Consider the following 14,773-nt stretch of genomic DNA (forward strand, 5'->3'; position numbering starts at 1 on the left):
AGCGATAAAATGCTTAAAGTGATACATTTTCGGACTATAATAGTTGCCAAACAAACAATTAATAAAACACTCATCCATACCTTCTCATTTTAAGTACATTCTTACATAAAAAAAAGAAGAAAAGAAGTCTTGAAATAGCAAAAGTGATAAAAATGATGATTCTTATAATTTTGTGTGGCTATTTATATATAGAAGACCAGAAGACTATAATTATCTAACAAAATTAATTTGTATTTATTGCATTCAATTTGAATATGTAAAAAATTATCTTATTTTAGTGTAGTCCTTAATTTACAAGATTTAAATTTATCTCAATATATATTATTTGATTTGATTTAATTATTAATGAAAAATATCTGGAGAACCTATTTTATTCGTAGATTTATTATTTTAATGATTAATAAATTAATCTAATTAATTAATTAATACAGATAATTAGTATAATTAATTTAGTTTACTAAATTTAAAAATACTAACACAATATTAAAAGAAATAAATTAAAAAATACTATTAAATCAAATTGATATAAATTATAATAAATTGTGTGATACTTAAATATCTAAAAAATCAATTAGTTGATATAGTTAATTTATCGTAATAAATTTTATTTAATAAGTTAAAAGAAATAAATCGCTAAACACTCTAAAAAATATGTCACGTTAACTCCATCGTTAAGTGCAAAAACCTAATTTTTATATAATAGAATAGATAATAAATATGATAGATATGATATGTGACATATTTTAATTATAAAATTAGTAATATATAATAGATTTATTTATGAATCCTTATTACTTGTTCGTTGCTAGTTTTTACATAATAACTTAATAATTTCTGCCTATAAAACTATCAACTACCTAATATTATAATTTAGTTAATAAGAATGATGACATTAATAATTTTTCATAAGTCTTGTTATTATTTATAATTAGGAAAGAGCCATATATAAATTTATTTTCCTAATGAATGTTAATTTTGTTGTGAAATTCTATATTACCTTTAAAATTTTAGTGTAATTGAGTCTAATTTTTACATTTTGAAATGAATTTACTCAAAACAATTAATATATAAATCACATTAGATTTACAAAATTACTTTATTAACATAATTAGTGGTGCTTACTTGAACCATTAAATTTAGCTTCTAATGATATTAAAGTCAACCTATTTTATTATCTTGTATCTTTAAAGAATTTACACGACTGACACAAAAAATCTAATAATTGAAAAAAAATTCATTACAATGAGAATATTCATTTTAACAAATATTCTTCTATCTAATACTATAAAAAAATATACTGGTAATCTTAAATTACTACAGGTCAACTTCCATCTATAGTGGTAAAATGCCTAAATTGATATATATTCATAAAACAAACAATCAATAAACCATCATTCGTACTTTTTCATTTTGGGTACATTTATACATAAAGAAAAAAAAGAAGAAAAGAAGAGTTGAAATAGCATTTGCGATAAAAATCATTATTCTTATAATTTTGTATGGCCATCTATATATAGTAGACCATACGACTATGATTATCTAACAAAACTAATTTTTATTTATTGCATTCAATTTAAATAAGTAAGAAATCATCTTATTTTAATTTAGTCCTTAATTCATATGATTTAAATTTGACTCAATATATATCATTTGGTTTAATTGTTTGTTAAAAATATCCCAATTGCCTATTTTATTCATGAATTTATTATTTTAATGACTAATAAATTAATTAAATTAATTAATTAGTACACACAATAAATTTAGTTTAATAAATTAAAAGAAATAAATTAAAAATACTAACAGAACACTAAAAGAAATAAATTAAAAAATACTATCAAATTAAATTGATATAAATTATAATAAATTATGTGATATTTAAATATTTAATCAAATCAATTAGTTGATATAATTAGTTTATCGTAATAATTTGTATTTAATGAGTTAAACAAAAATAAATTAAAAAATACTCTCAAAAGCATGCCACATCAGTTTTATCATTAAGTGCATACACCTAATTTATAGAATAGATAGAATAGATTATTATTATTTTTTTGTTTACCCAAACGGTATCCTCCAACCCGACAGATTAAGGACTAATCCGTCGCGGATATGAGCTCCATTTAAAATAAATTATTATTATTATTGTTATCATCGTCAGTTAGCTTAGCTTTTTTTTTTTGGGTTCTAAAATGGGTCAGGTTGGGCCAAAGAAATTTAATTTTTGTCAGAAAAAAAGACTTAATTTTGTTGGTATAGCAAATGGTCCTAAAGTAGCGTTATTTGGTTAGCGTCAATGGTAAGCCTACCTAAACCTATAAATACACCTCGTTTGCGAGTCTTATTCGAGTTATTTCGTCATCCTTTTCTGATTTATGCTTTCTCTGAATTTTCGGTCTCCTATTCTTCATGCATTGCCACAAGCATAGCGTAGTTGCATTATGTTGTGGGTGAAAGAAACGAGAACATTGCCACTAGGGTTCTTTTTTCTCTGCATGTCGTGATGCCATTGGTTCCTGGTCTTTCACAAGCGTGGTAATGTGAAGCAGAACGGTGGCAGAGAAGAAGCTATCCATGTAGTGAAAGAACAAACACTGCATCACCTCTCTCGCCTCCTCAAGGATTTCAAGGTCAATTACTCTTCACTCGTCACTCTATCTTTCTCTCCCTTTTCTGTTTTGTTTTCCTTTCACAATTGTAAAAGTTCATAACTCTTTTAGAAATCTTGGTTCCTTTTCAGAATCAGAAAAACGAGGAAGAGGATTAAGATGGTATCTTTCTTTTCTTTCTTTGCACGTTCGAATAGGAGTCTTTTTTTTTTTTAAAAAAAAGAAACTTTTCCCCTGCACTATTAGTGAGTCAGTGGCAATGCCTCAAGATTCAAGAATCAAGATATTTCTCTTTCTATTTTAGGGTTTCTTTGGTTTTGCTTTGTTATCCTTACAAGACAAGTTCAAGCTTTGTTTTAGGGTATTATTTTTTATGTTTTAAAAATTGGGTACAAAAAGAAAATATGCTGAAGGGGGTCTCTTTGATTTTGCATCGTGCTAAAAGAATTCTTGTATATACTGCAGTTACTGAATAGAATTGGGGATGGTCAAGCCTTACACGTATATTGTCAATTTAGTAGAGTCAGCATAATGAATTTACTCTGCTGATTCTCAGGTGATAAAAGTAATTTGCTAGTTGTGTTATTAACATGTTTTTCATTGCAATAAGTACATTACTGATTGTCAACAAGTAAATTTTTTTTCCCTAATATTAAATCCATTTTTGCTAATTTTCTTTCATTTTCTTGTCTTACATGCTACCCATGAACAGGTGGAAGTGGAACCTGCTACTCTTGTGCTATTAGGCAAACAATGCAAAAAGTATTTTTGGTATTATTGATTGCCGGACTCTCTCATCAAAGGATTCTGGACTGTTTATATCTTTACAATACTGTTGCAATCACCCTTAGATAGTGTTTTTAGCAATTTGACATGTCCTACTTTTAATTCTAGTTGAAGCTGTGACTGTTGTCTGTACACTATAATAAGCAATTCTTTTTTCTTTTTTTTTTTTGGTGCTATGGAATTCAGGCCTCTGTGCTATCTAGAGCATCTATCTCTGCATAATGAAACTGGAATGGATCCACCAGTCATTAGAGAAAGGGCAGTGCCTGGGCATGTTGCTGCGGATAACTTTGCTCTTGTTTATTCATTTTGGTCAGTGTTAATTCAAAAATTGGCAAAAGTTGGATATGAAGGGAAGAACGTGTACATGGCTTCCTATGATTGGAAACTTCCTTTCGAAAATACTCGGGTCCAATTATTATTTCAAGAGAAAGCCTTCAATTATAATTTCTGGAGAGGTATACTTTCAACTAATATAATTTAAGTTGGACAATGCAAATTAGAGACCAGTTTGTAAGTAGATTGAGGAGTAAAATTGAGCTTTTGTTTTTTGCTTCTTGGTTTAAGGTACAGAGAGATTGATGGACGCTAGCTATCTAGTTAGACTTGTTGAAGACCTAATACTGAAGGCATCCTTACTCTTGAGGTTGGTGCAGTTTTCTTTCTTTTTTTTTTTTGAATAGCTTGGCTGTAGAAAAATATGGTTTATCTAATATGCTTTAGTCATGATTTCTCATTGTTCATTTTCTGTGCATATTAAATAAAAATGTTTTGCTCCTTGAAAAAGTCATTCATAAAAATTTATTTCGACATTGGAATTTGGAAAGAATTGTGGGGTAAGTATGTAATTATTAAAAAAATGATGGATATCAATGTGGCTAGAATCATTTTTGGGATAAACATAATAGTTGATCTTACGAGCATGGTAGAACAGTGAGATTATATTTGACTCTTTTGAACATGTTAAAAAAAATGCTATTCACCCAAATGTTTGAATGTTAAGAAGCATGGTATGCATGCCATTCATAACTCTGCCTATGTATTGCAAAAGATTTTACATAGTCGGTTCCAAAGTCTGAATAAAAGAGGCGGATAAATGATGGGAAAATATAGTTTTTATGATCTCAGAGATTGAGATATGATATCCTTGGACCCAATTTAAAATAAAAAAGATGGCATGATGTACTTAATCTAATTGATCCAAAAAAATAGCTTTTATGATCTCAAAGATTGAGATATGATATACTTGGACCCAATTTGAAATAAAAAGAATAGTATACGTTGCTTTTATGATATCAGGTAGCTTGATGTACTTGACCCAATTGATCAAAATCGATAGTTTTTAAGATCTCAAAAATTGAGATATGATATACTTGAACCCAATTTGAAATAAAAGAGGACAGTATACGTTGCTTTTATGATATGAAAAGAAAGTAACATGATGTATTTAATCCAATTGATTTAAAAAGATAGTTTTTATGATCTTAAAGATTGAGATGACCTACTTGGATTCAATTTGAAATAAAAAAGAAGGGTATACGTTGCTTTTATTATATAAAAAAAAGGTGTCATGATGTACTTAACCCAATTGATTTAAAAAGATAGCTTTTATGATCTCAAAAATTGAGATATGACATACTTGGACCCAATTTAAAATAAAAGAGGATGGTATATGTTGTTTTTATGATATGAGAAGTTGGCGAGAGGTACTTGACCTAATTGATCCGAATCAATAGCTTTCAAGATCTCAAAAATTGAGATATGACATACTTGGACCCAATTTGAAATAAAAAGAATGGTATATGTTGCTTTTATAATATGAGAAGAAGGTTGTGTGATGTACTTGACCCAATTGATCCAAAACGATAGTTTTTATGATCTCAAAGATTGAGATTTGACGCACTTGGACCCAATTTACAGTAAAGGAGGATGGTATATATTATTTTTATGATGCGAGGAGAAGATGGTGTGATGTACTTGATTCAATTGATCCAAAACGATAATTTTTATGATCTCAAAATTTGAGATATAACATACTTGACCTAATCTGAAGTAAATGAAGATAGTATACGTTGCTTTTATAATACGAGAAGAAGATGGTGTAATGTACTTGACCCAATTGATCCAAAACGATAGCTTTTTATAATCTCAAAGATTAAGATATGATATACTTGGATCTAATCTGAAGTAAAGGCTGAAGTAAAGGAGAAAGGTATATGTTGCTTTTATGATGTGAGAAGAAAGTGACATGATGTACTTAACCAAATTGATCCAAAAAGTTAGTTTTTATGATCTCAAAGATTGAGAGATGAGTGGTACTCGGACCCAATTTGAAATCAATGAAATCAAGGAGGATGGTAAATGTTTTTATGATACGAGAAGGTGGCGTGATGTACACGATCCAATTGAACCAAAACGATAGCTTTTGTGATCTCAATGGTGGCATGATGTATTTAACCCAACTGATCCAAAACGATAGCTTTTATGATCTCAAAGATTTAGATATGACATATTTGGACCCAACTAAAGTAAAGGAAAATGGTATACGTTTTTATGATACAAGAAAAAGGTGGCGTGATGTACCTGACATGATTGTTCCAAAACGATAGCTTTTATGATCTCAAATATTGAGTTATGACATACTTGGACCAAATTTAAAGTAAAGGAGGATGGAATATGTTGCTTTATGATATGAGAATAAGATGGTATGATGTATTTAACCCAATTGATCCAAAAAAAAATAGCTTTTATGATCACAAAGATGGACAAATGATATACTTGGACCAAATTTGAAATAAAGGAGAATGGTATACGTTACTTTTATGATATGAGAGGAAGGTGACGTGATGTACTTGACCCAGTTGATCCAAAATGATAGCTTTTATGATTTTAAAGATTGAGATATGACATATTTGAGAGATGATATACTTGGTTGAATCTCGCAAAGTGCACCTTCGCGGTGGAGGTCGAAAAATTTTTGGGATTTATGCTAACACAAAGGGGAATTGAATTAACCCCGACAAGTGTAGAGAAGTTCTAAAAATGAAAAGCCTGACTTGCTTAAGGGATGTCCAGCAACTAAATGGCCGACTTGCCGCCCTCTCTAGGTTCTTGGCGGGATCAGCATTAAGATCCCTACCATTTTTCTCCCTACTAAGAAAAGGATGCCAGTCCGAATGGACTCCCGAATGCGAAGAAGCATTCCAGGAGTTCAAAAGATTTTTAAGCCAACCTCCAATTCTGATCCGACCTAAAATCGGGGAAGAAATCGTCCTGTATTTGTCCGTAGCCGACAAAGCTGTAGCATCAGTTCTAATACGGGAAGATGAGGTCGGGCAGCATCCCGTATATTTCACCAGCAAGGTTCTACAAGGCCCCGAGTTAAGGTATCAAAAACTTGAGAAGTTTGCGTATGCCTTAATAGTAGTCTCTCGAAGGCTACGACCTTACTTCCAAGCTCACACAATAATGGTTCGAATGAATCAGCCCATGAAGCAAATTCTTCAAAAAATAAACATTGTGGGAAGAATGGTCCAATGGGTCATAGAGCTATCCGAGTTTGACCTTAAGTATGAAACTCGAACTGCCATTAAAGCCCAATGCCTCACCGACTTTGTGGCAGAGTATGTAGGAGATCAAGAGGAAGCCTCCACTGCATGGGAACTATACGTGGATGGATCCTCCAACAAAGTTGAAAGCGGTGCAGGCATAATATTGGTCAACCAGGAAAGAACTCAAATAGAAGTCTCCCTCAAATTCGAATTCCCAGCTTCTAACAATCAGGCAGAATATGAAGCCTTGAGTGCAGGGATAAATCTAGCAGAAGAAGTTGGCGCGGCCAAAGTAGTCGTGTTCAGTGACTCCAAGGTGGTGACCTCCTAAATAAATGGAGAGTACCAGGCTAAAGATCCCAATATGAAGAGGTACTTGGACAAAATATTGGAACATCTTGGGCGGTTTCTGAAAATTGAGGTAAAGCACATAACTCGGGATCTCAACAGCAGAGTAGATGTCCTATTTAAGTTGGCAAGTACCAAGTCATGAGGGAATAATAGAAGCTTGATACAAAAAACTCTCCAAGAACCCTCAGTTATAAAAACAGAGGGTAGACAGGACGTCCTTGAAGTATCCGGATTGGACCTCAAATGGATGAATCCACTAATCGAATACATGATATTCGACATCCTACCTAAAGAGGAAAAAGATGCCAAGAAGATTCGGAGGGAAACACAAAACTACACTTTGGTGAAAAATATCCTCTATAAAAGAGGAATATACACACCATTGTTAAAGTGCGTCCCGACCTCAAAGACAGGGGAAGTCGTAGAGGAGGTCGACAATGGTATCTGTAGGAACCATCTCAGAGCAAGACCTTTGGCTAAGAAAGTCATACGAGCCGGGTTCTACTGGCCGACTTTGTAGAATGACGCCACCGAATTCGTGAAGATGTGTCAGGCATGCCAAATGCATGCAAACTTCCACGTCACTCCCCCCGAATAACTTATTAGCATAACTTCTCCATGGCCTTTTGCAAAATGGGATTGGACCTATTAGGACTTTTCCCGCAAGCGCTTGGACAAGTAAAATATCTAATAGTGGGAGTAGACTATTTCACGAAGTGGATCGAAGCAGAATCATTAGCCACCATCACAGCGCAGAGAAGTCGGAAGTTCCTCTACAAGAACATTATCACAAGGTATGGAGTCTCCCACTCCATCACCACTGATAATGGAACTCAGTTCACCAACTCTACCTTCAGAAACCTGGTAGCCAGCATGCAGATCAAGCATTAGTTCACTTCGGTAGAGCACCCACAAGCAAATGGGCAAGTTGAGGCAGCTAACAAGGTTATACTGGCTGGGCTGAAAAAAAGGTTGCAAGATGCAAAGGGAGCCTGGGATGAGGAACTCCCTCAGATACTATGGGCATATCGGACTACACCTCAGTCTGCCACAGGAGAAACATCCTTCCGACTTGCTTATGGCATAGAAGCTATGATACCAGTGGAAATCAATGAGCATAGTCCAAGGGTGAGTTTCTACGACGAGGTTGGCAACATTCAAGGGAACAAAGAAGAACTCGAGCTACTCCCTGAAGTCCGAGAACAAGCCCAGATAAAGGAAGCAGCGTTGAATCGAAGGATGACAAACATATACAACAAGAAAGTTATTCGAAGAAAGTTCGCCCCAGACGACTTGGTCTTGATCAGAAATGACAACGGTGTTAACAAGTCGGGGGAGGAAAAGCTCGCTGCTAATTGGAAAGGGCCATATAAGATTAGTGAGGTCTTTGGAAAATGGTACTATAAGGTAACCGACTTAAGCGGTACCGAGCTACCAAGGTCGTGGCATGCTTGTAACATGAAAAGGTACTACAGTTAAAAGCGAACTCTACTCCCTGATATACTCTTTTTCCCGACTTCATGATTTTTTCCCAAAGAAGGGTTTTAGTGAAGGTGGTTTTAACGAGGCATCAAAGTGGAGGCTAAGGGGTAGCAATTTTTAAAATCCCTTAGTAGTAAAAGGTACCTTCATCAATAAATAAAGATCATTAGTGGTTGCCATTTTCCAATGAAACGCACTAACTTAAACTCGGGTTCAGGTCCAAACACACCAAAAGGCCTAATCCAAAGATTGGTCTTCACTACCCACTGACCTCCTCAGAAGAAGTCGGATTCAACACAGACTCCATTCCAAAGAAGTCGGGCTCGACGGATAGCTGGCAGATAACACTTATTCAAATAAGTAACTGCCTCTAAAATCTCTCACCCCACTTCCAGGAGCCATATCGCAACTACCCTAAGATAAACGGACGGTTATCCACCCTGAAAGGTGAAACTACTCCAACAGTGGTTATTGGATCACCACTATAAATACACTGACACCCCTCAGGTATCTCTAAGTTTCAATACTTTCTGAACATGCTAACCCCTTTGTTGACTTAGGCATCGGAGTGTTTTTGCAGGTACCACCCCTCATTCTTTCACAAACACAAGTCGGACGGCGACTCCTAGACACGAATAAAGTCGGAGACCACCTCCTCTTAATGCTTGGGCCAATCTTCAAAGCCCAATCCACCAATCTCAGGTTACCCACGTAACATTGGTGCCGTTGCCAGGGACCTGGAGATTAACCAATGATGGCGGATGATTTGAACGAGGATGGAAACACAGCGTCTGATTCTGAGCAAGAAAATCAGGACGCTAGTAACAATGACAGGGCCATAGTCACTCACCAAGGGGTTACTAAGCAGCACAGAGAATACACCTCAGGGGTAAAGGACCCAAAGGGAAACTCCTCTGAGGGGCACAGATCAGACAAAGAAGGACAACCCCATGCTACTGATTTCATGGGATTGTTCCATGGCCACCAGGGACGGTTGGAACAACTGGAGCAAGAATTGGAACGGCAGAGAGAAGCGGAGAGGAACTTGAGAAGCGAAATCGAGGGACAAAAAGAGGTTGAAGAAAAGCTCTCAAGATTAGAATCCACTTTCCGAGGTAGAAACTCCCGCAGTGACCGAGACGATTCTCTCTTGGGAGGGGAAGACCCGTTCAATGAGGACATCTTGAGGGTAAAGGTTCCAAGAAACTTCAAAAGCCCCGATATGGACCTATACGACGGGACTACTGATCCAAAACATCACCTAAGCAACTTCGAGGCAGTGATCATGGGCCTAGTAAATGGACTGCGAGAAGGCCCATTCTCCCACTCCATCTCGAAAAGGCACCCGACTTCTTTAAGCGACGTACAGGAAAGAGCTGAGAAGTACATCAACATGGAAGAAAATGCCAGACTTCGAGAGCCGACTTGGCGGCCTGGGCACTCTCACTCATCAAAAGAGAAAGAGAGCCCAAGAAAAAAGAGAATGTCAGCCCTGAAAGACCCAGGAGATACCACTTCTATACTCCTCTACAAGTTTCCCTCATCGATGTCTACAGAAAAATTTGTCACACTGAAAGGCTACCTCCCCCTAGGCCCATCAAGAATAAAAAGGGGTGAAGTCGTAGCGAATATTGTAAGTACCATAAATTATATGGTCACTCAACAAGTGATTGTTACGATCTGAAAAATGTGATAGAAAAGTTGGCCAGGGAAGGTCGACTTGACAGATATCTCATGCAAAGGTCGGACCATCACGGCAAGAGAAAGCGAGATGAGGAGGACCAAAGAGACCTACCACCACAAATCCCAAAAAGACATATACACATGATCTCAGAGGGAGGGGGTTGCTGGACGTGGTCTCACAAAATCATCTCGCAAGAGGCACCTGAAGGAAGTCTACCAGGTCGGGGGTGAAGTTCCCGACCTTCCAACCATCTCTTTCACTAAAGAAGATGGGCAAGGCATCATTCTCGGACATGACGATCCGGTAGTAATTACTATAATCCTTGCCAACGCCCATCTACACAGAAATTTCAAAAATTTCAAAAACTTTCACCTCTTGAACTTGCTATGGAAAAATTTCCTCAATCTACCTCCTCATTTGTTCAACAAACCCCAAGCTTCATGCAAGAAACACGAGCAAACTTCAAAACTAAGAAGCTTCCATCAGGAATTTAGAGGTGTAAGTATGACAAATTTCCAAGCAATTGGTAGAGAAGCTAACAAATTCCTTTTCGAACGATATGTAAATAAGTCACATTTTTCATATATATATATAACAATAACTAATATCATATATTATAACTTGTGAAATCATAATATTTTGAGAAGTAGTGTATAGACAACTTAAATATTAATAAGTCTGAAAAATGTTAGAAAAAAATAAAGATATAAAAAAATTGCATGTTGATCCGTAAGATTTTCTTTTTAAAAGTTTATCCATAGTCTACGATTAATAACTTTAAAATTATATATATGTTATTTATCTTATATATTTTTTATTTTATAGAGATTTATAATTTTTTTTATCGGTGTTGTTAGTGGTTGTAGAGAAATTTTTAATTTTAAATAAACTTATAGATAAATTAAAAGCAATATTGGTTGCTATTTTTCTGACAATTTATTTAGTTTTTAGTTTAAATTAAAATTAAATTATATATTTAATTTATATTTGTTTGTTTATCCTAATGATTGTATATAATAAATAATATATTTAAGTATGTTTTGAAAGAAACTATTGAATTTTATATAGTTGAAAGTTAACTATGAAATTGAGACTAAGATGAAGTGAAATACAATAAACATATGAGGAGTGAAAGTAAAATAAATAACTAAAAATAAAGTAACAAAATAATTAAAAAAATAAAAAAATAGAAAAATAATGCATGTAGTTGATAAAAACACACTATAAAAAAAATTTAGTATAATCAATGAATATAAAAAATGAAAGACAAAAATTAAGATATATTATTATTAAAAGATTCAAGAAAAATATTGTGAAGAAGAACCTATTAATCAAGCTTTATGAAAAATATTATAGAAAATTTGAAATATTAGTAAATAAAATAGTAACTCCTTTAAAAATTATATATTAATCAAAATATATAAAATCATATTTTGATTCTTACATATAAAAAATAATAAGAGAATAATTCAAATTAAATTTATTTATTTTATTTTTTTATTATTTATTAAATAATTTAATATTTATTTTGGTCAAATCAAATAATATAATTAATTAGTTATAATTAATGTTGTTTAACCTAATGGTATAATTGAAATATATTGAAACTCTAAAGATAAAATTAAAACTAAATATTAAGGATAAAATTAAAATAAATTAGCATTTGCTATCTTATAAATTTTTTTAATAAAAATCTCATTTATACATCTTTAAAATGCATCACTTTAATACAATGATATTTTTATTAAAAGAAAAAATTATGAAAAATATTTCATATATTTGTTAGTAAATTATTTACAAATATTTTTTGAAGCATATCATTTTTATTATATAAAAATAACTTAGATACCTTTAAATGTGATTATGATAATTAACTAACTATTATATATTTTTTACTAATTTATATTTGATAATGTATCTCTAATAATACATTATTTTAATAATGTAACTAATTTATTGTATCTGTCAAACTTTTAATTATAGTAAAAATATAAGATATAATGCCAAAACAAAAGTTAAAATGACATAAGTGTTTTATTAACAGAAAAAAATATATTTTTTCTTCTTTTTTAGACACGTATCTATTTTTTTGAAGTTATAAATTTTAATAATTGATATAAATTAATGACAATTAAGTGTACAAAAAAATACTAATCGATAAAGAAAATAAAATTTAAGTAAGACAAACATTTTTTTTTGAATTAAAAAGTGCTCAACACCACAAGGTGGAGCAAACAGAGATAAGAAACATAAGACAACGTAAATACAAAGTTATAACCCCTCATCCTCTTTGGCAATGCCATCAAAAACCAAAGGGAGTACCACCAAGCCACTCGTCGGATAGCGAAAAGGACCTGTTGATGACTTCCACTACTCCTGAGCCATGATTATTGAAGACACGATCATTCCTTTCTAGCCAAATTGTCCAGATTACAGCAAAGAATCCAATCAACCACCTCTTTCTCTCAACCTTTCTATGTGAGGCATGCGTCCAGCTCTCAAAATATTGTTTCAGTGTTCCTGGTACAGTCCAGGACCTTCCAAGGGCGTTGGTGCACGAAATTGTGATCATCAACAATGGCGCCAAAAACTTGGTAGCGCTCTCAAACGTGAATCACACTTAGTCACAACTCCGCACAACTAACCAACAAGTGCACTGGGTCGTCCAAGTAATACCTTACGTGAGTAAGGGTCGATCCCACGGAGATTGTTGGTATGAAGCAAGCTATGGTCATCTTGTAAATCTCAGTTAGGCGGATAATAAATGTTATAGAACTTTCGAATAATAAATAAAGCAGAAAATAAAGATAGAGTTACTCATGTAATTCAATGGTGGGAATTTTAGATAAGTGTATGGAGATGCTTGTCCCTGTTGGATCTCTACTTTCGTATTGCTTTCCTTCAATCCTTCTTATTCCTTTCCATAGCAAGCTGTATGTAGGGCATCACCGTTGTCAATGGCTACATCCCATCCTCTCAGTGAAAAAGGTCCAAATGCTCTGTCACGGCAAGGCTAATCATCTGTCGGTTCTCGATCATGTTGGAATAGAATCCCTTGATTCTTTTGCGTTTGTCATCACGCCCAACAATCGCGAGTTTGAAGCTCGTCACAGTCATTCAATCCCTGAATCCTACTCAGAATACCACAGACAATGTTTAGACTTTCCGGATTTTCATAAATGCCGCCATCAATCTAGCTTATACCACGAAGATTCTGATTAAGGAATCCAAGAGATATGCGCCCGGTCTAAAGTAGAACGGAAATGGTTGTCAGTCACGCGTTCATAGGTGAGAATGATGATGAGTGTTACGAAACATCACATTCATCATGTTGAAGTGAAACAAATATCTTAGAACAGGAATAGTTGAATTGAATAGAAAATACTAGTAATTGCATTAAAACTTGAGGTACAGCAGAGCTCCACATCCTTGATCTATGGTGTGTAGAAACTCCACCGTTGAAAATATATAAGTGATGAAGGTTCAGGCATGGCCGAATGGCCAGCCTCCAAACGTGATCAATAGTCTCCTCAGATGAATAATAGAGTAAAATCGAGACCAAAGATGTCTAATACAATAATAAAATGTTCTATTTATACTAGACTAGCTACTAGGATTTACAAAAGTAAGTAATTGATAGAGAAATCCACTTCTGGGGCCCACTTGGTATGTGCTTGGGCTGAGCTTGAACTTTACACGTGCAGAGGCTTCTTTTGGAGTTCAACGCCAAGTTGTAACGTGTTTTTGGCGTTCAACTCTGGTTCGTGACGTGTTTTTGGCGTTTGACTCCAGAATGCAGGATGGAACTGGCGTTGAGCGCCAGTTTACGTCGTCTAATCACGAATAAAGTATGGACTATTATATATTTCTGGAAAGCTCTGGATGTCTAACTTCCAACGCCGTTGAGAGCGCGCCATTTTGAGTTCTGTAGCTTCAAAAAATCCCTTTCGAGTGTAGGGAGGTCAGATTCCAACAACATCAGCAGTCCTTTGTTAGCCTCCTTATCAGAGTTTTGCTCAGGTCCCTCAATTTCAGCCAGAAATTACCTGAAATTACAGAAAAACACACAAACTCATAGTAAAGTCCAGAAATGTTAATTTAGCATAAAAACTAATGAAAACATCCCTAAAAGTAGCAAGATTATACTAAAAACTATCTAAAAACAATGCCAAAAAGCGTATAAATTATCCGCTCATCACAACACCAAACTTAAATTGTTGCTTGTCCCCAAGCAACTGAAAATCAATTAGGATAAAAAGAAGAGAATATACTATAAATTCCAAAATATCAATGAATATTAATTTTAATTAGAT

At 33.9% G+C, this 14,773-nt stretch overlaps 1 protein-coding gene across 5 annotated transcripts; it reads left to right on the forward strand.

The window, feature by feature from the left end:
• The first annotated feature begins 2,344 nt into the window (after positions 1–2,344).
• On the forward strand, positions 2,345–11,174 carry LOC112790054 (uncharacterized). 5 transcript variants are annotated; one of them, XR_003196484.3, is made up of 6 exons: positions 2,345–2,627; positions 2,738–2,768; positions 3,072–3,162; positions 3,319–3,377; positions 3,579–3,850; positions 3,960–4,292. XR_003196484.3 is itself a non-coding variant. In XM_072232683.1 (5 exons), the coding sequence occupies exon 5, from the start codon at positions 9,528–9,530 to the stop codon at positions 10,458–10,460; it is 933 nt and encodes a 310-aa protein (XP_072088784.1). In that variant the 5' UTR covers positions 2,345–2,627; positions 2,738–2,768; positions 3,319–3,377; positions 3,579–3,850; positions 3,960–9,527; the 3' UTR covers positions 10,461–11,174. The 5 variants fall into 5 exon arrangements, 1 of the variants encoding a protein (XP_072088784.1); XR_011879693.1 differs by having other exon boundaries at positions 3,966–4,292; XR_011879694.1 differs by lacking the exon at positions 2,738–2,768.
• The last annotated feature ends 3,599 nt before the right edge of the window (positions 11,175–14,773 follow it).

The sequence above is a fragment of the Arachis hypogaea genome, chromosome 3, assembly GCF_003086295.3.
Source record: "Arachis hypogaea cultivar Tifrunner chromosome 3, arahy.Tifrunner.gnm2.J5K5, whole genome shotgun sequence".
NCBI classification, from domain to species: domain Eukaryota; kingdom Viridiplantae; phylum Streptophyta; class Magnoliopsida; order Fabales; family Fabaceae; genus Arachis; species Arachis hypogaea.

What these genes read in the sequence shown, in the direction of transcription:
- LOC112790054 (XM_072232683.1), top strand. Translation starts at nt 9,528, where the DNA reads ATGATGGCGGATGATTTGAACGAGGATGGAAACACAGCGTCTGATTCT.